The sequence below is a fragment of the Lontra canadensis genome, unplaced genomic scaffold (genome assembly GCF_010015895.1).
Source record: "Lontra canadensis isolate GAN:19392208 unplaced genomic scaffold, GSC_riverotter_1.0 scaffold4, whole genome shotgun sequence".
NCBI lineage: Eukaryota > Metazoa > Chordata > Mammalia > Carnivora > Mustelidae > Lontra > Lontra canadensis.
In genome coordinates this window covers 52,430,640-52,455,834 of record NW_022630998.1, presented here as the reverse complement: position 1 = coordinate 52,455,834, position 25,195 = coordinate 52,430,640, and the positions used below count along the sequence as shown (strand labels likewise).

At 37.5% G+C, this 25,195-nt stretch overlaps 2 protein-coding genes and 1 long non-coding RNA gene across 5 annotated transcripts in view; 1 reads left to right on the top strand and 2 right to left on the bottom strand.

Annotated features, from left to right (window-relative positions):
* Positions 1-25,195, bottom strand: part of PLPP1 (phospholipid phosphatase 1) — a 91,722-nt gene that overhangs the window by 51,499 nt on the left and 15,028 nt on the right. The window contains exon 2 of one of the 2 annotated variants that reach the window (XM_032850505.1): positions 7,154-7,308. The exons of the other annotated variant lie outside the window; for it this stretch is intronic. Within the exon in view, the coding sequence (XP_032706396.1) occupies positions 7,154-7,308 (155 nt within the window). The remainder of the gene's footprint in view (positions 1-7,153; positions 7,309-25,195) is intronic. 2 annotated transcript variants of the gene reach the window in all.
* Positions 5,433-6,151, bottom strand: LOC116863048. The gene is made up of 2 exons (XR_004381757.1): positions 5,778-6,151; positions 5,433-5,550 (listed from the first exon to the last, which is right to left on the bottom strand). It is a non-coding gene; the product is annotated as an uncharacterized LOC116863048 (long non-coding RNA).
* LOC116863037 (cytochrome c oxidase subunit 7B, mitochondrial-like) lies at positions 11,936-12,407 on the top strand. Of its 2 annotated transcripts, none has more exons than XM_032850533.1 (2): positions 11,936-11,994; positions 12,212-12,407. In XM_032850533.1, exons 1-2 carry the CDS (start codon positions 11,945-11,947, stop codon positions 12,405-12,407), a joined length of 246 nt encoding a protein of 81 aa, XP_032706424.1. In that variant the 5' UTR covers positions 11,936-11,944. The 2 variants fall into 2 exon arrangements, with proteins under 2 accessions (XP_032706424.1, XP_032706415.1); XM_032850524.1 differs by having other exon boundaries at positions 11,936-11,997.

The window sequence follows — 25,195 nt, the reverse complement described above, 5'->3', positions numbered from 1 at the left end:
AAAATAAACTCGAAGATTTTTTGTATATTAGGATAAGTTTATATAAATGTTCTATCATGAGCTAATAACTTAAAATACAATAGATACTTAAGATGAAGTTTGTCATTAGCAACAGTAGATCGTGACAAAGACTCTCTCCTTAACCAAATTTTAAACCAAATTTTAATAAGCTTCCTCTAAACTCTGTTCCTTTTAAGATTTTATTTATTTATTTGACGAATAGAGATCACAAATAGGCAGAGAGGCAGGCAGAGGGAGAGGAAGGGAAGCAGGCTCCCCCCTGAGCAGAGAGCCAGATGTGGGGCTCGATCCCAGGACCCTGAGATCATGACCTGAGCTGAAGGCAGAGGCTTTAACCCACTGAGCCACCCAGGTGCCCCTATACTCTGTTCTTAAGAAGGCCTTGACCTTGGCCTTCTGTGTCTTTGTCCTTGCTGGGCCTCCACAACCCAGCCTTAGCAAGAATCCCCCAATTATTGAGGCGCCTGGTTGGCTCAGTGGGTTAAGCCTCTGCCTTCAGCTCAGGTTATGATCTCAGGGTCCTGGGAACGAGCCCCGCGTTGGGCTCTCTGCTCAACAGGAGCCTGCTTACTCCCCCTCTCTCTGCCTGACTTTCTGCCTACTTGTGATCTCTGTCAAATAAGTAAATAAAATCTTTAAAAAAAAAAAAAATCCCCCAACTGTTAATATCTGATCACACTTGATACTTGGTCAAGTTCCTTAATCCCAACTTTTAATGTCTAAGTCCTGGTATACCCTGAAGAAGAATCCTATTAGGTCAGTTTTGCAAGAATTCTGCTACTGTTGATGCCTTAGTGATTTTATAACTCCTGACCTCTACACCCTGCTCCTTGGCTATAAATCTCCACTTATCCCTGCTGTATTCAGAGCTAAGTTCCATCTCTTTCTCCTATTGCAATAATCTTGAATAAAGTCTTCCTCACCATTTTAACAAGTGTCAGCATCATGTTTTAATAAAAGAAACCTTATAAGGGAGAGAACCTCTAATTCCTCAGTAAACTTTGGTTGGTAGATTGAAAGAAGGGGAAAAACTAAAACTTCTTAAAATTACTCCTATCAACTAACATCTGAGCGCTGAATTGTGTTCAAGGCACCAAGTCTATAGTGTTAAAGATAAAAAGATTTTTATCTTTTTATTTAAAATATTTTTTAATTTTAAAAATTTTTAAAAAGATTTTTAACAAAGAATTTGACTGGCCTTTGTTTTGGCTCCTATGAGCCAAAGAGACTAAATTCTTAGTATTTCCTGAGTAACAGGTATACCTTTGTTGTTCATGAATCTATTAAATCACACCTGAGTTTATGCTGATAAGATGACTCAGGATGGGTATGAGTGCTATAAAGATCAGCCATGTGATCAGAGAGATGGGGCTTGGAGCCCCAGGGAGGGGAAGGGGACTGGAAATTGAGGTTCAATCAGATGGCCAATGGTTCAATCATACTTACTCAAACATGAAATAAGTGAAACCCCAATAAAAACACCTGACACTTGAAGCTTTGTGAATACACCAGAATGCTGGGATGGTGACAACCCTTGACTCCACTAGGAGAGGGCACATAAGTACCTAAGTTCTGCATTCAGGCTCCTCCCAACTTCCACATTTCACTTTAAGTGTATCTTCACTACTGATTTGGATCCTTTATAAAAAAAACTCTAATAGGGGAGCCTGGGTAGCTCAGTCAGTGGAGTGTCTGGCTCTCGATCTCAGCTCAGGTCTCAACCTCAGGGTCATGAGTTCAAGCCCACATTGGGCTCCATGCTGGACATAGAGCCTACTTAAATAAACAAAACCGAAAAAAGAACCAAAACAAAACAAAACAAAAAAATGCTGTAATTGAAAATAATGCACAAGGGAGTCTGGGTGGCTCAGTGGGTTAAAGCCTCTGCCTTCGGATCAGGTCATGGTCTCAGGGTCCTGGGATCAAGCCCCACATCGGACTCTCTGCTCAGTGGGGAGCCTGCTTCCCCCTCTCTCTCTGCCTGCCTCTCTGCCTGCTTGTGATCTCTCTGTCAAATAATAAATAAAATCTTTAAAAAGAAAAAAAAAAGCACTTTCCTGAGTTCTGAGTCATTCTAGTGAATTATTAAACCTGAGAGAGTCATAGGAACCTCCAAATTCATAGTAGGCTTATCAGAAGTACAGGTGGCCTGGGAACCCCCAACCTTATGGCTGCCATCTGAAATGAGGGCAGTCTTGTAGGGGTAGGGGGGTCACGGAAATCCCCTGGGTTTGTAGCCAATTGGTCAGAAGTATGGGTGACCTGGGGACCCTCAAACTTATAGCTGACAACTAAAGTAAGGGCAGTCTTTTTGGAAACCATGACCTTAAACCAATGGTGGAGTCTGATGCCAGTTCTGGGTGGTTAGCATCAGAACTGGATTCTAGTATACTGTTACATACAAGACAAAATTTCTCTCTTTGAGGAGACAGATAAAGGTTTATCAGCAGGTCCACTTAAGACAAAAGCCAACCCAGCAAGAACAAGAAGTGGAGTTTTTATTTTGATTTATTGTGCATCTTCAAAATATCATTATTTATATCTTTTCTTTTGGAACTTTCTTGGAGACAAACAAAATTAAACCCACACACAGAACAGTTCAGCTTTTGGAACAACTATATGAAAATGGGTATACAGTTTACACAGTTAAACTTCATGTTTATCAAAATGAAAATGGGGTAATTTCTACTGGGTTTTAAAATTTAAAAATAGCCTTCCTTGTACAAAACAGTATGTGTACACAGGAAGAAATAAAATGGAAGTGAAGAAATAAAATGAAGGTAATATCATAGTAGTGATCAGAGAACACCATTATTTCTCTTTTCCTTCCCCTTCCCACTTAGTATATTAAAAGAGATCTTACCAGGTCAGTAAGTATCAAAAATTATAAAATATATGGATATCTCAATATTTCATCACTGGGGTATGGGACACAAACAGTCCCTTAAGCTTGAACTAATTTATTTCCAATTTTCTACTATAAAAAATGATGCTATAATAAATATTCTAACTAATTCTCTGCATGAAATTGGTACTATTTCCTTAGGTAAACTATTTAAAGTATAATTTCTAGGTCTAATGATACATTCTTCTTAACACACATTTATACTCCTGCTAGCTTTGTATATGAATATGCTTGTTTTCTATTTTTTTAAGATTTTTACATTTTATTTATTTTTGTGAGAGAGAGAGAGAGAAAGAGAGGGAGCCTGAGTGTGGGTGGGGGGCAGAGGGAGAAGCAGACTCCCTACCGAGAGGGGAGCCTGATGTGGGACTCCATCCCAGGACCTTGTGATCATGACCTGAGCTGAAGGCAGACACATAACCGACTGAGTCACCCAAGTACCCTACACTTGTTTTCTATACTTGATAATGTAAGGAGACCTTTTCCCTTTGCCAACATAAGAGGCCAAACCATTTTCTCAGTGTTGCTTTAAAATGAACTTTTTAAGAAACTGACTCTTTTTTAAAATATTTTTTGGCAATTTTTTTCTTCCACAGACAACTTTTTGCTTTTGCTTTTTGTCCATTTAACTTTGGAGCATTCATCTGTTTCTCTCTAACGTCTACGAGTGTATATATACAATATAAACAGTTTAAGCCTTTTTCACATGTATCCAAACTCATCCGTGGTTTGTCATGATGCAGTTTAGGTCACTATGAATAATACAATGTCCTTTTAGGAGCTTTATAAGTTGGCCAAAGAAAATAGTCTTTATTAGGTTAACAGTCAATTATTTTAGGCTAAACATTTGTACTACAAGGTAGTAACATAGAGTATTCAAGTCTTTATTAGGTTAACAGTCAATTATTTTAGGCTAAACATTTGTACTACAAGGTAGTAACATAGAGCATTCAAGACTGAAAAAAAAGCAAATACTCATAGTCACTAACAAAACCTAAAAAAAGGCAACTACTCACAGTCACTACTCAAATTAGGGTAAAATATTCCATTAAAAACAGATAACAGTTTTCTATTCCCAAACTGTATACACTTTAAACTTTAGAAAAAGTGTACTTATTCATTGCAACACAGGAATTTGGGATTTAATACTTACTTTACTTTTACTATCATTACTCTCAGAGTTTGCATACAAATTCAAGATTTTACCTTTTTCTAGAAATTTAAAAATTAATAAAAGTAAATATAAAAGATAAGGAGGGAGAAGATACATGAAGTCAAAAGGGAAAGAAAGAAAACTGATGTCAAAAAGTGGATCCTTAAAACCCATAAAGAACCTTAATCCTCAAAACACAGTCTTAATATATAATTATATTTATATATTATATATCTTTATAAATTATATATATGTTTTATATTTATATATTATTACATATGTATTTACATATATTTAAAAACTATATATATAGTTTTCTGAATTTTGTGTCTTTTTGATTAGCTGATGAATGCACTTTTTAAAAAAGATGCTAGATTGTTTTAAAAAAAAAAAAAAAAGTTTTGGCCTTAAAAATGCTTTATCATCTGGGGCACCTGGGTAGCTCAGTTGGTGGGCATCCAACTCGGTATCAGCTCAGGTCCATGATCTTGGGGTTTGGGATAGAACCCCAGTTTGGACTTCCAGCTGGGCGTGGAGTCTGCTTGAGATTCTCTCTCCCTCTCCTGCTCCCTCTGCTCCCTCCTTTCGCTCTTCCTCTAATTAAAAAATGTTTTATCATCCAAAATCTTACTATTCAAATTATAAAGTATCTGTGTGTATTAAGTTACATCAAATGTAAATCACCTTACAGAAAGGTAAAATTGTCTTCTACATCTAATGTTATGTAAATTATTAAAACAAAAAACAAATTTACCCTAGGAATTTGCAAGAATACCCTTATACTACTCCACAAGCTATCAGCACATTTAAGGCCCAGAAACCGGCCAAATACTACTACTTCCTGCCATTTTTTTAAAAATTTAGCTTTATGGCTGTTAAATTCGTCTTCATATTTATTAATAATGCAAAAACATTTGTTATAAAAATTAGTAAAAACTAAATTTTAAAAAACTTAGTAAAAACTAAATAAAGGAATAAAACTGAATTTTCAAAGTGCTCATAATGATCTATAAGACTGTCCAACTAAAGGAAGCAACATCAAAATATGAACTGTCTTCAGGCAGTACAAGTATAGGTGATTTCTTTTTCTTTTTTAACAGATTTTCTTAAATTCAGAAATGCGTATCTGTTTTTTTTTAAGATTTTTATTTATTTATTTGACAGAGAGAGATCACAAGTAGGCAGAGAGGCAGGCAGAGAGGGGGGGGGGAAGCAGGCTCCCCACTGAGCAGAGAGCCAGATGTGGGGCTCGATCCCAGGACCCTGAGATCATGACCTGAGCTGAAGGCAGATGCTTAACCCACTGAACCACCCAGGTGCCCCAGAAATGAGTATCTATTATTTTTATAACTAAACTTTTTTTTTTTTTTAGAAAAAGATGAAATGTACCAAGTCAAATAACTAGAAGTAACTTCCTGATCTTCAAGGAATTGACTCCTCAAAGAGAAGGGTTGGTTTTTAAAAACCTTACCTGGTGGGCACCTGGGTGGCTCAGTGGGTTAAGCCACTGCCTTCAGCTCAGGTCATGATCTCAGGCTCCTGGGATCGAGTCCCACATCGGGCTCTCTGCTCAGCAGAGAGCCTGCTTCCCTCTCTCTCTCTCTGCCTGCCTCTCTGCCTGCCTCTCTGCCTACTTGTGATCTATCTCTGTCAAATAAATAAATAAAATCTTAAAAAAAAAAAAAATAAAAACCTTACCTGGTGATAGCTGCTCAAAATAACAGCTACAAAAAACACCCTGCACTTCATACAAGCAGAGTTACAGTAAGACAGTACAGTCTATTTTCATCTAAGTGTCAGGACTATATGTTTTACTGTACGCTGTTTCATCAGTCTGAAGGCTAAAGCAAAAGTTACCAGTTATGGTAGAATTTACTTTTTAGGGGAAAAGTAATTACCTCCATAAACTAAATCCCAGATTTTTCTCCTTTTTAATGTTATAAAAGTAGTTATGATCAAATTAGAATATGTAGAAAATATATGGAAATGTTATTCTATCTTGATATATCACAAAACCAGCCCCCTTTATCTTCATAATATAGTGCTAAACACCATCCAGAAACAAACAAACAAACAAACAAAACAAAACAACCGGCTAGCCAAAAAGAAAAATAGAACTCAGATATGAAATGGAAAACTAAAGAACTAGTTAGGTTATTATTCTTAGCCATATCAGGGCAAAATAAACAAAGAAAAACTAGCCTGTCCTATTATGGAAATAAGGCTGCTGTGTCTGCTACGACAAAAATTTTTAAGTCAACTATTTAGCAAAGCCGACTGCCAAAAGATAACTGGTCAAAGGAGAAATATAGCATCATCACTGGATGCAATCCCAAGACAGTCAAGGAGGTAAATCTTTGCTCCTTCTCTTCTATTTCCAACTCACATAAAGAGAAACAGGATAGGGCAGGATTCAGGAATCACAGGCAAGGATAAAGAAAGTAATCACAAAATCTCAAGGACCAGTCTTAAACCTAATTTGTGAAATTTAACCTAGAAGGAAAGTTTCCAGTTATTTAAAAAAATGAAAACAAATATTATCCTGTAAACCGATGAATTATCTAAAGATCAGCACAACTTAGAAAATAGTAAGTTTTGATGTATTCTGAGGATTTTATTTTGCATATGTATTTATATTCTTTCTGCTGAGTTGTCTTCTCAATTTTAATGAATAAATCTATCTCCTTTTTTATGGTTTCAATATTCATTTAAATATGAAAAAATAAGCATAATCTTAGTTTCCGCTCTGCCATAAAATAGCTTGACCAAGTGTCTGGGCCTAACTTTCCTCATTTACATACAGAAAAGCATTGGTCCAAATGACTTAAATGAACACTTCCATCGTAAATTAATCGTTCTATAGTTCTTCATGAGGACTTCAAGTTATTTTGGGTAACAATCCCCTTTAACTGAAGTAACACTGTCCCTAGATGAAAACAGTGGGTATATTCCCCAGTCATTCACCACATCAACACTGGTGAAGACAGTACTACAGATTTATTTCCACCCCAACTTCACTTCATCCATCCTCCAGCACAATAAACGCATCACTACCTACTTATTTATTTACTTACAGAGGAAATGGGTAAACCAAGCCCCACTACGGAGAGGACAGTGGTTGTGACGGTACTGTCATGGTACGGATACTGGATGCTGTTGTCTTTACAGAAAAAGCCTTTCTGAAATGGACTTATTTGGCCCAAATTTAGAACAGCCATAGGCATGGAAGCTGTTGGGGAAGGGAAAAAAGATACACATGGTTAAATTCAATTCACTTCATTATGAAGTAAACTCTACTGAATGGGATGCAAATTTTAACCATATTTGGTCCTTTCTGAAAAGGATCAATACTCCAAAATACCCAAGAGTAGAGATAAAGGAAACCATGCAGCATTAGCTTGTCCATATCAGCCCCACACTTATCAAGTATAAATTCTCTTGCTTGCGTTGACCTCTGATTTTAAAGACAATCAATAAAAGAAATACCCAGAGAAGGGAGCAAAATTGGCCCACAGAACAATAAAGCTGAAAAAACAGGAGGCTTTCTATTTTACATTTTGTAACTAGTTTATTTTTAATCAAATTGATTGATATTTTTAGTATGTTTAAGAAAAAAAGGGAAAACTATAAATATATTTAGTTATCAATAATATAACAGCCAAAAATACTCGGGTGGGGGGGATAGAAACCTTTGTTTCACATTAAAAAGCAAATTAATAGGGTTAGGAAAAAATAGAAACCATAAGTGTATTTGATAATAGAAACAGAAAGAAACTAGCCTTTTTTTCCCAAAGATATATTTAAAATGATTAGCCCTGAAAGACTTGAAATCACTTGAGCCAATTATACAATCCATTTCAAATTTTTCACCCAAGTAAAGTGAAAGACCAAAGAGAAGTTAAATAACTTAAATGAGAAGCCTTGTAGTATATTGAAATTTACTATGTTTTTATGCTTTGTTTTATACAATGCAAACACTCTCACCTCTACTTGCTGTATGTTCGGCACTAGGTTAGGCCACACAAAGGGAGACAAACTAGTATAAAACTGACACTAGGTTCAAGAGCCTAAACCTTATGTGTAGAAACAGAATGTATATTGGAGGAAATTGCTTAAAATGTAATACCAAGATAGCTATGGGGAGGGAGGGGGGATGAAATTGTTCTGTATCTTGACTGTGACGGTTACCCATAACTCTTAGCATTTGTCAAAACTCACAGAATGTACATCAAAATAAGTGAATTTTATACTATGTAAATTTACAAAGAAATACAATAAAAAAGACATTAAGTGTGTCTAATTTCTAAAATGATATAAAAGGTCCTATAGGAACTCAGAGGTCAACGTGAACTAGAGTTATTAGAAAAGACTATTTTTAAAAAGGCAACTGAGTTGAACCTGTCATAGCAGGTAAACCACAGGCAATAGGGAGGGGTTCAGGGAGAGTATTTAGTGGTACAAAAAAGCAAGGTCAGCATGAGGTCGCACTAACAAGAGCACAGAGGGAATGAGCAAGGGGTTTTCAAGGTATGTAACATTTTAGAGCCAACTTGTACTGCGTGCTCCCACATGCCAGGCACTGGGCTACACAGATTAACTCCATTCTTACTTATAACCCTGCAGGTAATACCACTTCTCCCATTTTTCACATAAAGTTATTATGAGGCTTAGACAAATGTGGACCCTTGCTAAAATGAATAAGGAGTAAAACCAGGATTCCAGTACAGGCTGTTTCCACTGTCATTGTATATGTGGCCTCCCATGGAGGCAAGTGATCTGGATAAATTAAAACATGAGAACTGTGACAAGAAGTTGGGAGGTGGGAGACTGATGATTTGAAAAAGCTTGTTCAGTATAAAATACATATTATGTTCATAATGAAAACTCAAAGTTAATGGAACAAAATGTTCTTTGCTATGGATAACTCTTAATTCTTCAATTCTGTGGTTTTTGTTTTTTGCTTTTTTTAAGATTTTATTTATTTGACATAGAGAGACAACCAAAGAGGGAACACAAGCAAGGAAGGTGGGAGAGAGAGAAGCAGGTTTCCCGCTGAGCAGGGAGCCCGATGTGGGGCTCAATCCCAGGACCCTGGGCTCATGACCTGAGCTGAAGGCAGATGCTTAACAACTGAGCCACCCAGGCACCCAATTCTGTGGTTTTTAATGGGAAGAAGAGAGCTTGAAATTTTCGCATTTAGTAAAAAGAATTACATATTTACAATACTGGCCTAAAAAAGGACTTTTCCTGTAGGAAATAAAATATCACTGCCCTCTTAGCTCAGTCAGGATCAGCAACAGGGTAAAATAGGGGATGCTAGAAATTAAAAAAAAAAAAACCACAGTAGAAAGGAGACCATTTCATATAGCCTTGAAATAATCCAGTAATTAGCTGATAAGTAGTGTGTTAATAGTGAAAAAAGAAGAGAATGCACAAAGGAGTGTTCTGAATATAGAAATGATTTAAATTCATGCCTAACTACAAGTGCGGAGGCAGACCTGAAGAGGACACTTCAGGGTTTGGCAAGAAAGAGAATGGTGGGCCCACTGACAGAAATGTGAAACTGTGAGTGGGACATGGTTTATGTTGGAAGAAAATTAGTTTAGTATTGAGAATATTGCCTTTGGGGTTATCTGGTAACTTCTTAAATGCTCAGCCTCATCTCTGACTCTTCTCCATGCAGCCTTTAAGATTCCAATCAGACTGAATCATTTGCTGTTGCCTTTCCATGTTATGTTTTCAAAACCCTAGGTGGCTTTATTTACGTTCAGCCTTCTACTGGGGATACCTGCCCTCTCATTTCCCCTTCAGTCCAAGGCAGCCATGCCCTGTGTATTGGTCCAGCGGCAAATTATACACACATCTATCACACTATATTTCATATTGCCTATGACATTCTATCACCAACTTGAAGGCAAAGACTATCATTCTCATATTCTTTACACCAGGCACACACACACAGTGGGCTCTGAATAAAAATACATTAAATGGCTATAATGGCAAACAATCAGAAATAAAAAGAGATACCCAAGATACTGGCATTAGAGGTGGTAACTTATGCCAGGGGAATGCAACGGATCAGAAACAGCCTAAAATCAAAACTAACAGAGATAAAACAATCAGCTAATGACTAAATATCCATAATGAAATCATGGACAGACTGTAGGAAAAAAAGGAAAAGAGGATGACTACATGCTCTAGAGGGCAAAGGTTGTGTCCATTTTGTTCAGCAGCACACAATGGCCATTCTTGCAAAAGAATGAACAATAGAGAAGTAGGGCAATGTTGTGATACAAAAGCCAAGAGAAGTAGCTTAGAGTAACAAGTCAGTATCTGGGCAAAGGTAGGATGCGAATACTAAGACATCAAGGAGAGTGAGAACTGAGTAGTCTCTGAGGTCTGAGGAAAAAGGGATCTTTGGATAACCACCCTTTTATTATAATATTATGCCACCTCCACTAACAGAGCAATATCTTTATCAAGAAACTTCAGTGCTGAACTTCAATACTGGGTTGTCATTGTCTAAGCATGAATACTTTCTTCTAGTTAAATATATTATAATTATTTCCTTTATTACTCATATATTACACACACACGTACATTCCTATGAACTGAATTATGTGGCCCCCAGAATTCTTATTTTGGAGCTCTAAACTCCAATTTTTTCATATTTGGAGGCAGGTCTTTTAGTAGGTAATTAGGGTTAAATGAGGTCATAAATCTATTAACTTAATCCAATAGGACTGGTCTCAGAAGAAGAGGAAAATAGAGAGATCCCTCTCTCCCTCCATGTATATGCACCAAGGAAAGGGCATGACAGGACACAGGAAAATGCAGCCATCTATAGGCCAGGAAGAGGGTCCTCACCTAAACCCAAGCATGCTGGCATCCTGATATCAGAATTCTAGCCTCCAGAACTGTGAAAAAATAAACTTCTAATGTTTAAGCCACCCAGTCTACACCATAATGTCACAGCAGCCCAAAAAGACTAGGACGGATAAACACACACACACACACACACACACACACACACACACACACACACGGGCAAATCTAACCTCCCCCTCAAGAATAAACAAACACCTCTATTTTAAAAAGCAATGGAATGGGGAAGCTAGGTGATGGACATTAGGGAAGGTATGTGTTGCGGTAAGTGCTATGTATTGCCTAAGACTAGTGAATCACAGTCCTGTACCCCTGAAACAAATAATACATTATATGTTAATAATTTAAAAAAGGAAAAAAAGGCAATGGAATATTCTCTTCTGTAAAGATTATTTTCAACAGTAATTTTGGGGGATAGTAATGGAGAGTACTGTGTCTAAGTATTATAGGAAGATGCTTCTCGAAATAAACCATTTCATGGAACAGGTATATCATTATATAAAGGATATAGAAATATTTTGACCCAAATCATAATTCTAGTTTTTTTCTTAATTGAAATATTTCCATATGAGAAGTCGCTTTTTAAAAGTTCTTGCTAAACATTTTTCAGTCTTCTTAACACACTTGTTAACTATAGTATGTCTGCTCTTAGTGCATGCCTTCTAAGATATACAGAGGAAGATAAATAAATGAATACTTCGACAGATAGATATGCTTCCTATATTCTCCTTCAATAAAGTGATAATTGAAATCTCTCCCATATTATAGTACATACATCCTTAAAGACATGGTATTACAAAATACTCCAAAATTCCAAAAGGATAAATGGAATTACTCTCAAACACATTTTAAAGAGAAACTAATGTCAATTCTTAGTATGTAGAAGCACCAGGTTTTTCAGGTCTCTTTGCAAGGGGACTTGGCACAAAGCTGTAGCAAACCAGTTGCTGCAGTTGCACCACCCTGTCTTCAGCTTCAGGATGTTTCTCATGGCCAGAAATGCTCTTAGTCGTCTCCAAGATCAAAGCATGCAGTAAGGGATGCCTGGATGGCTCAGTCAGTTAAGCATCTGCCTTTGGCTCAGGTCACCATCCCAGGGCCCTTGGAGGCTCACAATGCGCTCTCTGCCCGGCGGGAAGTCTGCTTCTCCCTCTGCCGGCCGCTCCTGTTTGTCCGCATGCGCTCCGGCTCGCGCGCATGTCTCTCTCTCTCTGACAAATAAATAAAATCTTAAAACAAAAACAAAGCATGCAACAAGCAACAGCAACACAGAGCCACCAGAAACAGACATCCGATTTCCATGACAAATATGGTAATGCTGTATTAGCCAGTGGAGCTACTTTCTGTATTGCTGTACGTGCATACACAGCAACACAAACTGGAACAGAATGGATCTTGTCCCCTGTTGGCAGCATCACCCCAAAGGAATGGAGAGATCAGTAATCATGCCAGCCGGTATAATATTGAACAGTTTCAAAACAAATTCGTAACTGATCCCAAGTAAAAACACAGTGCACCCATTAAAATACAGCATGACTGAAAAAATAAAGCACATCTGAAACCTAAAGAAAAATAAGTTGAAGCAACAATTTTTAAAAAGTGCTAAATTTACTTCATGAGAAGAACAAAATAAAAATCTAGACATTAAAGTGATTAAATGGACTTCAGTACATACTACCTCCCCATGTTTTCTCAAAAGATCCTATTTCAGACATCTAAGTAAGTATTACGCCATCCAGGGAAATTCAAATGTCCATTCTCTTGAAAATCTCCCTTCTTATTCATTCAGACATTTCAATTCCTATTATATTGCAACCACAGTGCCAGGAAAAAAGACTGGAAGGGGAGACAAATGAATAAGGGTTCACCAAAAAATGTTTAATAAAAGAGATAGTGCTACAGGAAAGTAACAGCTATAATTACAAGCAAAAGTGAAGCTTAGAGTATTGAGAAAATGCAGCAATCAGGACCCCAGCAGGAAACAGCACCCTTAAACGGAGTAATTTAAGAACCGCTTAATAAAGGACTATTTGCAAGGTATGGAAGACGGTCAGAGTCAAGGGACAGTGCAACCTCCTGAAGCTGCCACCCCTAAGCCTTAAAAGTACAAAGAGGACAGCTTCATGAGAACTGTGACCTCTGGGAAAGCAAACAACACATGAAGTGGCAGGAGAAGCCAAAAAATTAACACGGCAACCCTACTCTCCTCCTGTCAATGTTTCCCATTGTCCAAACACATCTAGAACTCAAAGGGGAAGGTCAGCCTCCCGGCACTGAGGGCAGAGTAGGCAATGATGAGAACCGGTCCACAGAAGGAAATGGAATATATCCAGAGCCACATATTAGAACAAGGTAAAACCAGTTAGGGTCTCACCATGGAATAGATAATAAATAAAAGTGGATAACTGTGGAAAGCCTCATCAATGAACTATTTACAGAATCTGTACTAAAACTATATATTAGGAACTTTAAATTTTATTCTGTGGGTAAAGGAGACACACAATCCAATCTGTACTTTAGCAGGGGGGAAAACTCTTGAGAAGAGCCATATGAAGGAAAAAGCAGTGTAAAGTTAGAATAGAGGGAAAGTCCAGAGCCAAGAAATACAGTGTATTTCTTGTATGTGTATGAGAGATGCTGAGGGCCTGAAATAGAGAAGCAATAGCTGGAATAGAAGAAACAGATTCTAAATATATTTAGGAGAGAACTTTAGGCCATGTCTCTTGAAACATATACATGGATAGGTGTCTTTCTCTTACACACATCTACCTACATACATTCAGTCTTTGGTATCTCTCCAGAATATATTTTCCACTTTTCCTTTGAGTAGATGACTGTTAGCATTCCTCCCACAATCCTGCTTACAATAAGCACTTCAAGGAATATTTGTTGAATAAATAAATGAACAAATGAATAAACAAGTGAGCAAAAGCCTCTGAGGCACATAAAACATTTGTGTAACCATAAACTCAGGTTTTCAAATGTTTTAAGTAACTTGAGTCTTTTGGAAAGAAACATTTAAACAAATAAATCAAGAAAAGACCCAAAAACAAAAACAGAAAACGGATTATCAATCTGAAGTTCAAGAACATGCTAGGGAAGCACTTCCAATTCTATGTTCTAACAACTATTTCTCAAGCATGTTTTCCACTAGGCAGGCAAAGTGTTGACAAATAAAGATAAACAGGCTGATATACCCACGTTGAATGCTACAAGAAATTTATAGTTCTATAAATGCCTGGAATCCTGAGGGCAATGCCTGTACACAGAAAGCTTCAGATTTGGCTATTGTGGAAGCCCTTCTCCTGGCAGCACCCCTTACTCTTTCCTTAGGGAGTAAAGAAGTTGGGGCCCCAAACCAATCCTCTTTACTGATTCCCCCAAAACAGAGGCCCACAACTTCCCTGCCAAAAAGAACAAGGGTCAGATGTGAAAAAGAGAGGACAGAAAGTATAAAGCATTAATACTTCAAGACAGGACTTTACAAATAATTAACAATCAGCTCCAGATCCATCTTTTCCTAGCCTCTTCTCTAGAACCACTAGAAACAATCAGATCTGAAACTTAATCACAAAGCACACATTTGCCTACCTGCCCATAACAGTAGTATTGGATTTCCAGTCTCAGCACCTGCCTCTAAACATCTTCAGAGTTAGCAAAGAACTTTGTTCAAGATTCCCACATAAAATGTTATCACATACTGTACAACTCTATAGTACATACTATACTGTACACTCTCAGTAAAAAGGATAAACCATAATGTGGTATCTTATTCACCAATAAAAAATATTTGCTCTTACCAGAAATACCTAAAATAATCAGCAGCCTAACTCACAACACTCTTAAATAGCCATCCTGCTGGTCTTGCAGCAATTTATAAACCCAAATCACAAAACACAAATATCCTTAGAAGAAAGGTTTCCTTTATAGTGAAAAGATTAATATTATGGTTGTGGATTTTGACTGTGAATCCTTATAGGTTTCACTACTCAAAAAACGATTAATCATCTTCCACGGCCCTTCTCATATATGTCCAAGAAGAAGAATAAAAACGAACATGTATTGAGAAACTATTATAGGTCACGATCATGCTAAGGCACATACAAGTGTATGTTATCTTCATATAAAAACATATTGGGGAGCTGAGGTGGTATGTGTCTGACTCTTAATTTCAGTTCAGGTCCTGATCTCAGGATTGTGGGATCGAACCCCGCATCAGGCTCTGCACTCAGCGCAGTCTGCTTAAGAGTCTCTCTCCCTCTTCCTTCGCCTCCCACTCGCTTGCTCTCAAATGAATAAATCTTTTTTAAAAAACTGTACTTATACTTCAGACTTACTACCATAAAATCTGGAAAAAATTTTAAAACCTAATGAATGAGTATGGATCATATACATAGAAATATGTCCAATATATTGTTAAGTAATCAAAATAATCTATACAAACACTATATTCAGTATAATTTCACTTACATAAAACAAATTATGTGTTTGTATCTAAATTGTCATCAGAAAGCCTAGAATATATCACCAACTTTTAAGCAGTTATGTCCAGAGATGGTATTCATACAAATCAGTAAGCAAACTGATTTCCTACTGTATATACTTCCATGTTTGAGTATTTTACAACAAAACAAAAGGCCAAAATAATTAATTTTGAAATTAAAAAAAATACTTTGTCACAATGAAGTTCTTCATTGTGTTTCCTGAAATGCTATACATGCAACCTACCTGAAAAAGTCCTATCTATGGGAAATATATTGTTTGAATCCAGGACAAAGCAAAAGCCTATTTTACTCTCTTGTTTAAAACAAAAAACAAAGCAATAGAAATCATCCCTTCACTTTTTAACCTGACTGACAGGATCAGAAAGAAGTACACTTATAGTAAAATAATTACTTTGGGGATGTCTGCTCTCATAATTTTTGAGAGCTATGCTTATCTATCACATATTAAGTAGATAAATCAAAACTCTATATCTAGGGGGCGCCTGCATGGCTCAGTGGGTTAAAGCCTCTGCCTTTGGCTCAGATCATGATCCCAGGGTCCTGGGATTGAGCCCCACATCGGGCTCTCTGCTCAGCAGGGAGCCTGCTTCCTCCTCTCTCTCTCTGCCTGCCTCTCTGCCTACTTGTAATCTCTGTCAAATAAATAAATAAAATAAAATAAAGAATTAATTCACTTGACATTCCTACATCTTCTCCTAATTCTCCTTCCCACCTCCGCTCCTCCCATTTGTATCCTTTTCCATCATCTTTCTTTGCTCTCTATATATTGCCTCCTTATCTGGTTATATTATAGAACTAAAGTCATTTTTAGTATTAGTTATGCTAATTACAATTTTATGTTTTCTGTCCTAGTTTCAAAAGCAGGATTTCGGGGTGCCTGGGAGGTTCAGTTGTTGGGCGTCTGCCTTCCACTCAGGTCATAATCCCAGGGTCCTGGGATCCAGCCCCACATCGGGCTCCCTGCTCAGTGGGAAGCCTGCTTCTCACTCTCCCACTACCCTGCTTCTGTTCCTCTCTCTCTGTGTCTCTCTCTGTCAAATAAATTTTTTAAATGTTAAAAAAAAAAAAGCAGAATTTCATTTCTCGAAGGAAAAGAGAAAACATTCATTCAGTACCTGCTATTTGCCAAGTATTTGTCTATGTATTGTCTCCAACAATTCCATGAAAGGGAAAAAAAAGACAATCCTCTAAAATCTGTAGATTTGAAAACTTAAAAGTCACTAAGTTGTAGGTCAAGAATCAAAATGAAAATCACAAAATAGTTTGAAATGAACAATGAAAGTATTATATTCATTATACTTAATAACTTATTTTTAAATCTCAAGAAAGTGAAAATGTACTACCTATATCTCTGGGCTAAATCTTACCAGAAACTCAGAAACACTAAGTAACTCACCCAAGAGTACACAGCTTGTGGGAATAGAGTAGGGCAAATAATCATTATTACACAGGTGGTAAGGAGAGAAGCCAGCATTTTAACAAAAAGTTCCTTATCTTTTCACCACATCATACCACCTCTTTTTTAGGAAAGGAGTCTAACTACTAGGGTCTCAGTTTCCATACCTACGAATGACAAAGAAGAATGACATTATCTCTTAGATCCCTTTCAGTCAAGTCCATGATTCTATGAGTCTAAGCTGATCTGCACATATAGACAAATAACTGACTTCCTTCGGTCAGATTGCGGGTGAAAGTGGAATTGCTTTGGATGAGCTAGGCTACATCTTAATCTACTATGTGTGGGCTGACTGAGACATCCTGATGTCTAAGTACACTTTGCTGTAAACTACAAAAGAGAAATGTGAAACCTCAGCAAAACTTAAAACAAAAATAAACAATGAGGGAACTGCTTCTAGGAGCTCATGTTTTACCAAAAAGGGTAATGCATAAAACCTTTATGTAAGAAATATTCTCCCTTTGAAAAAAAAAAAGTCCAGCATATGTCAATTTAACCATGTTTGTGAGTTTTTCTACATATAATATACTTGAGTCTAACAAGTAAGTCTACAGTTACATTTGTGAAATTTGCTTCTATGAACCCTTTCATTTTCCCCTTTTAGCAATCCTAGGTTAAAAGTAAACAAAAATTTTTTGGCTCTTTACTATTTTGTGCTACGTAAGCAGTTTTTAGAAAATTGCATTCATTCCAAACTTAAGGAATGTTCTTTATTTAGTGTCCAATTCAGTTTGAACAAAATACATTTGTGGGGGTGTATAGTATTTTTCTTGCTTTCTTTGGAAACAGGTGTTATATATTCTCTACAGAATCACAGGAGAAATCTTCCTGTTGACAAGAATTACGTGTTATTTCCGAATAGAGTTTTCTTCTCGTCCTTTATAAAGGATCATTAGGTGTCCAAAAGCAAAAAGAATCACTCAAAAATTTCTCAACTTAACAAATTAAACTAGTAAGTTTGTAGGTAAGAGAGATGGTTCCCTTTACGGATTCAGTGCACTCCTAATTAATATGCCTCTTCATTTGACACAAATGTTTCACGTTTAGTACACAGCTAGACACTCACATCTGACACTCAAGAGAGAATGTAGACTAAAGATAAATACCAGAAATGATCAATTATAAAGAGGACAGGCCATGAGATTTTATTTAGATCCCTCAGAGAAAGTGACAACGGCCATAATCTTGGAAAGAAAACACAAAGTCAACAAAGCCAACTAATAAGGAATGGAACTTTCAGGAAAATAGGATGAGAACATGAAGGAAAAGATAATGTCAGGGAAAATGAAGGGGTATTTTTAAAAAATTACCAGTAACAGGAGCTACTTTTTACTTAACTCTCACCCTATATCCTGACAGAATTCTAGGTGTTGCAGCTTTGTAATCCCTCAATAACTTGTAAAGATAGATATTATTACAACATTTTGAAGATGAAGAAACCTGCCCAAGGCCACATAGTTGTAGAGTTAGGATCTGAACCCAGGCCAATGAGGCCATGAGCCCACTGAGTTCATTTGGTCTTAGCAAATGCCACTTACAAGGAAGCTGAGCAGAAAAAGAATAGACAAGAGGTCACTGATAGAAGGACTACAGCACCTGAACTGAGAATAGAAAGACTGGCAAGATTTAAGGAGTGAAGACTGAGCGGGTAGAGGTGACAAGGGCACCTGGGCAGCTCAGTCAGTTAAGCCAGAAAGGCCTTAACGATGTAAATGAATGGACGGAGCTACAACCAAAGTAGATGGAGGAAATGAAAGCATAGGTAGACAACCAAGACCATCAAGAACAGGGTTAGCTAGCATTTTTTACAAAAAAATTTATAAGCTTCCTATTTCATTTGTAGTGCTACGCAATGTAGTCAGGACACAAGTCCTCTTTAGGGAAGTCACGTCCAGTTACTAGTACTGGCTTCACCTTTCTTCCCTGTTCCCATGCTCCCCCTGGCCCTTTGGCCCTGATGGGAAAGCATGGCAAAGAATCAAGAGAACTAAAACAGTGTGCGTACCTCTGTGCGTTTGGCACCTTACTGAATATTTAACATTAATTTTCACTTCATCCTCATAATACTAGAATAGAAGCTCCATTAGGAAAGGATTTTTTTGTTTTGTTCGCTGATCTATCCCAAGCACCTAAGTCAGTGCTTAAAAGAGGGCAGGCCCTCAAGTATTTGATGAATGCACAAAGTCACCTTGTAAAACAGGTATTATTATCCCCATTTTAAAGATGAGAGGATGACTCAGAAAGGATAAGTAACTTAATTAAAGTCATAGATATAATAAGGGTGAAATTAAAAATATTTAACAACTAGTGCTGCACCAGCACTGGCCACTCAGAATAGACACCAGCTGGTGCTAGAAAAGCTGGGTTCTGCTTCAACCTTTCGTTGAGGATCTTAGAGAGGTCCACAGCAGGGTGGTTGTGGGCTGGAGAAAGGAAAACTCAGATGTGTATTACTGGCTATCAGCTGTGATAAAATGTGGTACATCCAGGTTTCAAACATATACTGATTTAACTCTAAATCCTTCTAAATGAAGTGGGAAACAGGGGCACGTGGCTGGCACGATCCGTTAAGCATCTGACTCGAGGTTTTGGCTCAGGTTGTGATCCTGTATCTTAAGATCAAATCCTGCATCAGGCTCCATGCTCATCGTGGAATCTTCTTGAGATTCTCTCTCCCTCTTCCTCTGCCCCTCTTGCTCATAATCCCTCTCTAATATAAATCTTTTTTAAAAAATGAAGTGGGAAACAGTATCATTTGCTAAAAAAAAATCAGAGACCAAAGGATAAATGGAGGTTTTCATAGAGCAGAAAAACATCAAAACAACTGTAATGGAATAAAGAGACTAACACACTCAACAACTGCAATGGGAAATGGAATTAGAAATGCATTAAAGATTGATCACTGAGCTCAATCTGTTGCCAGACAACACACACACACACACACACACAATGATCCAACTCAAGTAGGGCACTGAGAAATAACAAATATGAAAGGGCAAAGTGAAACTATACTGTGAGGATGTTCTGTCCCAGGTAAATATCATGGATAGGTGTCAATAAAAAATAAAAAACCAACACTGGCTCTTGAGCAAGAAAGGGCTTGGTGAAAGCTGTACTGCAGAAGGATGAGTTTGTGTAAGATAGAGGTGGAAGAGTGGAAAGAGCCGTGCACCAGGTAGGAGGGGTCGGCAGCACTGTGTTTGGGTGTGATTCACAGAGATGGTACTGAAGTATCCGGGGCAAGAGTTCAAGAAACAGAGCAACCTCGGGCTTTTACAGACACCTGCACTCTGGTCACTGGCTTGAACTGACCACAACATCTCTGTGGCTGATGGTTTTACTATAAAAAGTACTTAAGTATCTTGCTAGGTTTTTTTTTTCATTTTGTATTTAAGTTGGGACAAAGGGGAGAAAAGGAGGTTTTGTAAGTGACATTTACCAAAGAAGGATTTTACTTTTTGTACTTTTCTGTCAATAATGACCTACAATACACTCAACCTTGCAGTTTCTTAGTTCATCAAGACACACAAAATAAATTTGTGTATATATTTAAACAGATGTTTTTGAAAAAAGAAATCCAGGACTATAACGGCAGGTTATTTTAATATGGACTCAGATTGCTACACACGCACGCGCGCACACACACACAGCCTATTTATTCATACACCAACAAAAATAGAAAGGAAGAAGTTGGTCACCTGTTGTTCCCTGCCCAAAAGACACAGAGTGCCAACTGGCCAGGAACATATATTCCTTCCACCCTCTCATGGTAACAGCTGTTCCCTTTCTTTTTCAAGATGGCAAAGGTCACAGTCAGTAGCACACTTTCCTTGCAGATTTCTATGTACAAAAGGCTAGGAGATGGCTGACGTAATAGGGTATGGGGAGAGACGGCTAATTTTCTTCTATTTTACTTTCTCCTCTGTGCACTTATCAGCAATCTATTTTGGGCTTCTTTGATATTTGAAGCTGTAACTATAATCATTTCTCAGCCAAAAAAAAAAAAAATTCTGTTTACGTGAGACTGGAATTTGGAGTGATAAAAGCATTTTGAGAGTTCAAGGTCAAAAACTGTAGCAAAATTCTACAATAACATTTACATCATTAGTGGTTGCCTAATTAGAAATGCATTATGCTAAGTGAAGAAGCCAGACTCAAAAGGCTACATACTGCCTGATTTCATTTATATTACTTTATAGGATAGAGAACCAATCAGTGGTTGCCAGAGATCTAGGATGCGGAAGGATGTGACTACAAAAGAATAGCATGTGGGAATTTATTTGGGGTAACAGATCAGTTCTGTATCTTGTATAGTAGTTACATGACTCTAAAGCATAAATTGTCTAAGTTCATAGAACTGTATGTCAAAAGAGTGAATTTTACTCCTGACTTAAGCCTCATTTCACATTTCTCTATTTCCCATATCTGTTCCAAACCTCTTGCCACACTCTACACAATGACCCCACCTTCCACCTAGCTAACATCTACTTGCTACTCTAGCTTCTATTTAACTACTCCTAACATCTTTCCTTTGATGTGGCACAGTAAGGTCCTGCATAGAGTTGGGACTTCCCCACCTAACTTGAGTTTACTTCTGGCATTCTGCCAGTTACTAAACTTAAGGGAGCATGGGCAAATTACTTACCTATCTGAGCTGAATTTCCTCATATGGAGAATGAAAAAAAATACTGTTTATATATCTTCCATAACAGTTGTAAACTAAGAGCCAAGTAATGTGCCTAACAGAACACGAAGCACATTAAGAGAGCTTAATTGGTACTTATTCTCTATTTTTTCCCTCTGCCTATTGCCTCTAGTGAAAAAGTACCAAACTTGGAAGATCTATCAACACATACACAAGAAGATTTCATCAAATTATCAACTATATTACTTTAGATAGCTTTCTTCAAAGGCTTGTCAATGGCCAACACATTTCAGAAAACAACCTAGGATAGTGAATCAAAGGAAAGATTCTTCTTTGAAGAGGTTCCTCTTTGAAAAGTTTACTTAGTCATTAAAGAAATTATGACCTATAGGGTTCTATCTAGGTATTATTTAAGCTTTTAAAACCAAGCGTCATGTATCCAGTTGAGAACACCTAGTTAAGCTACTTCTCTGAATATAAAATGAGTCTTCCAGTCACAGCAATCCCATCCACAAGCTTTGCTTAACCAACAAAGTCTCTCTTATTGTAGTTGGTCAAGTAAGAGATAACTTCTCGCACACAGTGGGAAGGCCTATATTCCAAAGAATAACAACCGTGAGGGGCACCTGGGTGGCTCAGTCGGTTAAGCATCTGCCTTTGGCTCAGGTCATGATCCCAAGGTCCTGGGATGGAGCCTCAAGTTGGGCTGTCTGCTCAGTAGGGAGTCTGCTTCCCCCTCTCTTTCTCTGCCTGCCTCTCTGCCTACTTGTGATCACTCTCTGTCAAATAAACAAATAAAATCTTAAAAGAAAAAAAAACTGTGTGTTTACTATTATACTGTTTCTTGAATAAAGCTGGCAAACTGATACCTTTTTAAAATTTCTAGAACAGTCATCTTCTAGAAAAATGTATGCATAACTGCCTCTTGAGAGGCAGCCAACTGGTGGTTGGGGGCAGATTTAAAAACCTTTCAGGAGATTGCTTTAGTAACAAAGGAAATCAGAATTATTTGATTCCACCATTTTGGTACAAAATTAGTTATCTCAGTGCTCAAAATATGAGTAAGAAATAACTCAGGAGTCAAAATTACAAATCAAAAATTTTCAATAGCCTACTAAATAAAATCCAGACCTGAAACCACAAATGCATTTGACAGTTCATGTACCCCTCCCAATAAAAAATGTATTGTATAATATAAACCTTAGAAGTATTTATGTGGATCCATCATGTCTAGTCTGAAATTACGCCAACTGGCCAGGGTCCAAAACTAAAATAAAATTATACTAAGATGAGTCTCAGAAGAAAAACATGAAAATGTTTACTTTGGCAGAAGTCACCAAGTGGCATATCAAAATTAGTAAGTTTTGTTTAATGTACACACACACATTTTTTTAAAGGCACACAAGCCAAAAAAGTTGGTAAAATTCCTTTCTTAATGGTTATGATTATTGCAGTAGCAAATCATACATCTGTTTTCCCAAAAATATATGTTTGTACTACTCAAGTTGTTTTACACAGAAGATAAGCTGAAGAAGCAAGGATTCCCACCAATTATTACTTCAAGGCAAACATACAATGATGAAACTACACAATGAACATCAGCTACCTGGGAAGCAAGAAAAAAGACAGGCAGGCATTAGTTTGTTAAGTGCTTGTTAAGTACCAGGTGCTTTATTTATAAAGATTCTCACTTATTCCTAACAAATCTATTACACAGGCCAAATTCTCTCCATCACACAAGGAAAGAAACCGAAGCTCAGCAGGATGAAATAACCATCTGTGTGACCCAAATGAAGAATACATAGCAAAGGAGATTTCTGAAAGCAAGTTTGCCAGGCTCCACATCTCAAAACTCCACCATACTTGGTAACGGTTATTTGGAAAACAAAGGTATGAAGTAATCCATTGTTCTCAGCAAAGAGGGTTCTTCAAGAGGAGTTCAATTATTCCTATACAGGACCATTGATATAAAAATGGTATTCCTAGGGGTTCATGGCTGGCTCAGTAGATACAGAATGCCATTCTTGATCATGAGTTCAATGTACCATATTGGGTATAAAAACACACATATACTTGGGAGTTGCTTTTTTTTTTTTTTTTTTTTTAATAAAATGTATTCCTATACCTGACAAGATTATTCTTGCCCCATCTGGCATATCATAGGTAACCATGACAACCTATTATTTTAGGCCATTAGTATGTCAGCTCATAGCCCTAACTGATCTGCTCACATTCTCAGAAATGATTCTGCTGGCCTGTGCTTGGAATCTTCTCTACTATATTCTCCTTTCTCAGTCCAACATTTTTTTTTTAAGATTTTTATTTTTTTTTTTTTAATTTGTCAGAGAGAGAGAGAAAGTGAGGGAAAGAGAGCACAAGCAGTGGGAAGGGAGCAGAGGGAGAGGGAGAAGCAGGCTCCCCACCGAGCAAGCCTGAGGCAGGGCTGGATCCCAGGGTCCTGGGATCATGACCAGAGCTGAAGGCAGATGCTTAACTGACTGAGACAACCAGACATCCCCCCAACATTTTAAAGTAATTACCAATACCCACAATTTCCATTTTTTCACCTAATACCCACTTTTCAGAGCACTCCAATATGGAAATTGCTTTCTTACATGAGATTACCAATGATCTTTTTGTAACAAAATCCAATAGACACTTCTCAGATTTTAACTTACTGGACCTTTCAAGAGAATGCAGACATTGTTACCACTCTTTCCTTGGGGCACTCTCTTCACTTGGCTTTCCAGGAACATTCTCCTAGCTTTTAGTGTTCCCTCTCAGTCTTGATGTTCTTGATTTTTTTCAACAATCTGAAAGTCTAGTGTTTCTCAAAACTTCTTATAACCTTCTCTCCTTCTCATTTTGTAACTCCCATTTGGGATTTCACCAATTCTCATAACTTCAATTACCATTAACACATCAGTGACTCCCTCTCAAAAGTCAGACCATTCCTCTGAGCTCTAGACCCATTTATGCAAACAAGGACTTGACACTTCCCCTTCAAAATCTCAAAGGCACCTTAAACATAAACCAGAACTGGGGCACCTGGGTGGTTCAATCAGTTAAGTATCTGTCTTCAGCTCAGGTCATGATCCCAGAGTCCTGGGATCAAGCCCTGCATTCTCCCTCTCCTCTCGTTCTTCTCACTCTTGTTCTCTGTTGCTATGTTTGTCTCTCCCGCTCTCTCAAATAAATAAAATTTTTAAAAAAATTATCTCTTCCAGACCCCTCTTCCTATCTCAGATCAGGTTCTCTCCTAGTGCTCCCCAGCTCAGTACTGGCAGGAATCAACATCAATCCATTAAACAAGCCAGAACCTTCAGAGCTATCCTCACTATCTCCAACTTCCCACATCCAATATGTCACCAAAATCTTTTCATTTTACCTCCCAGAATTCTCAGATCCATCCGCCTTTCTCCATAGCCATCATTACCTCTTTAGTCTCACTACCATGATCTCACTTGGACTATTTCAACAGCCTTCTTAAAAAATTTTTATTTATTTATTTATTAACATATGATGTATTATTTGTTTCAGGAGTACAGGTCTGTGAATCATCAGTCTTACACAATTCATAGCACATATCCTCCCAATGTCTATCACCCAGCCACCCCATATCTCC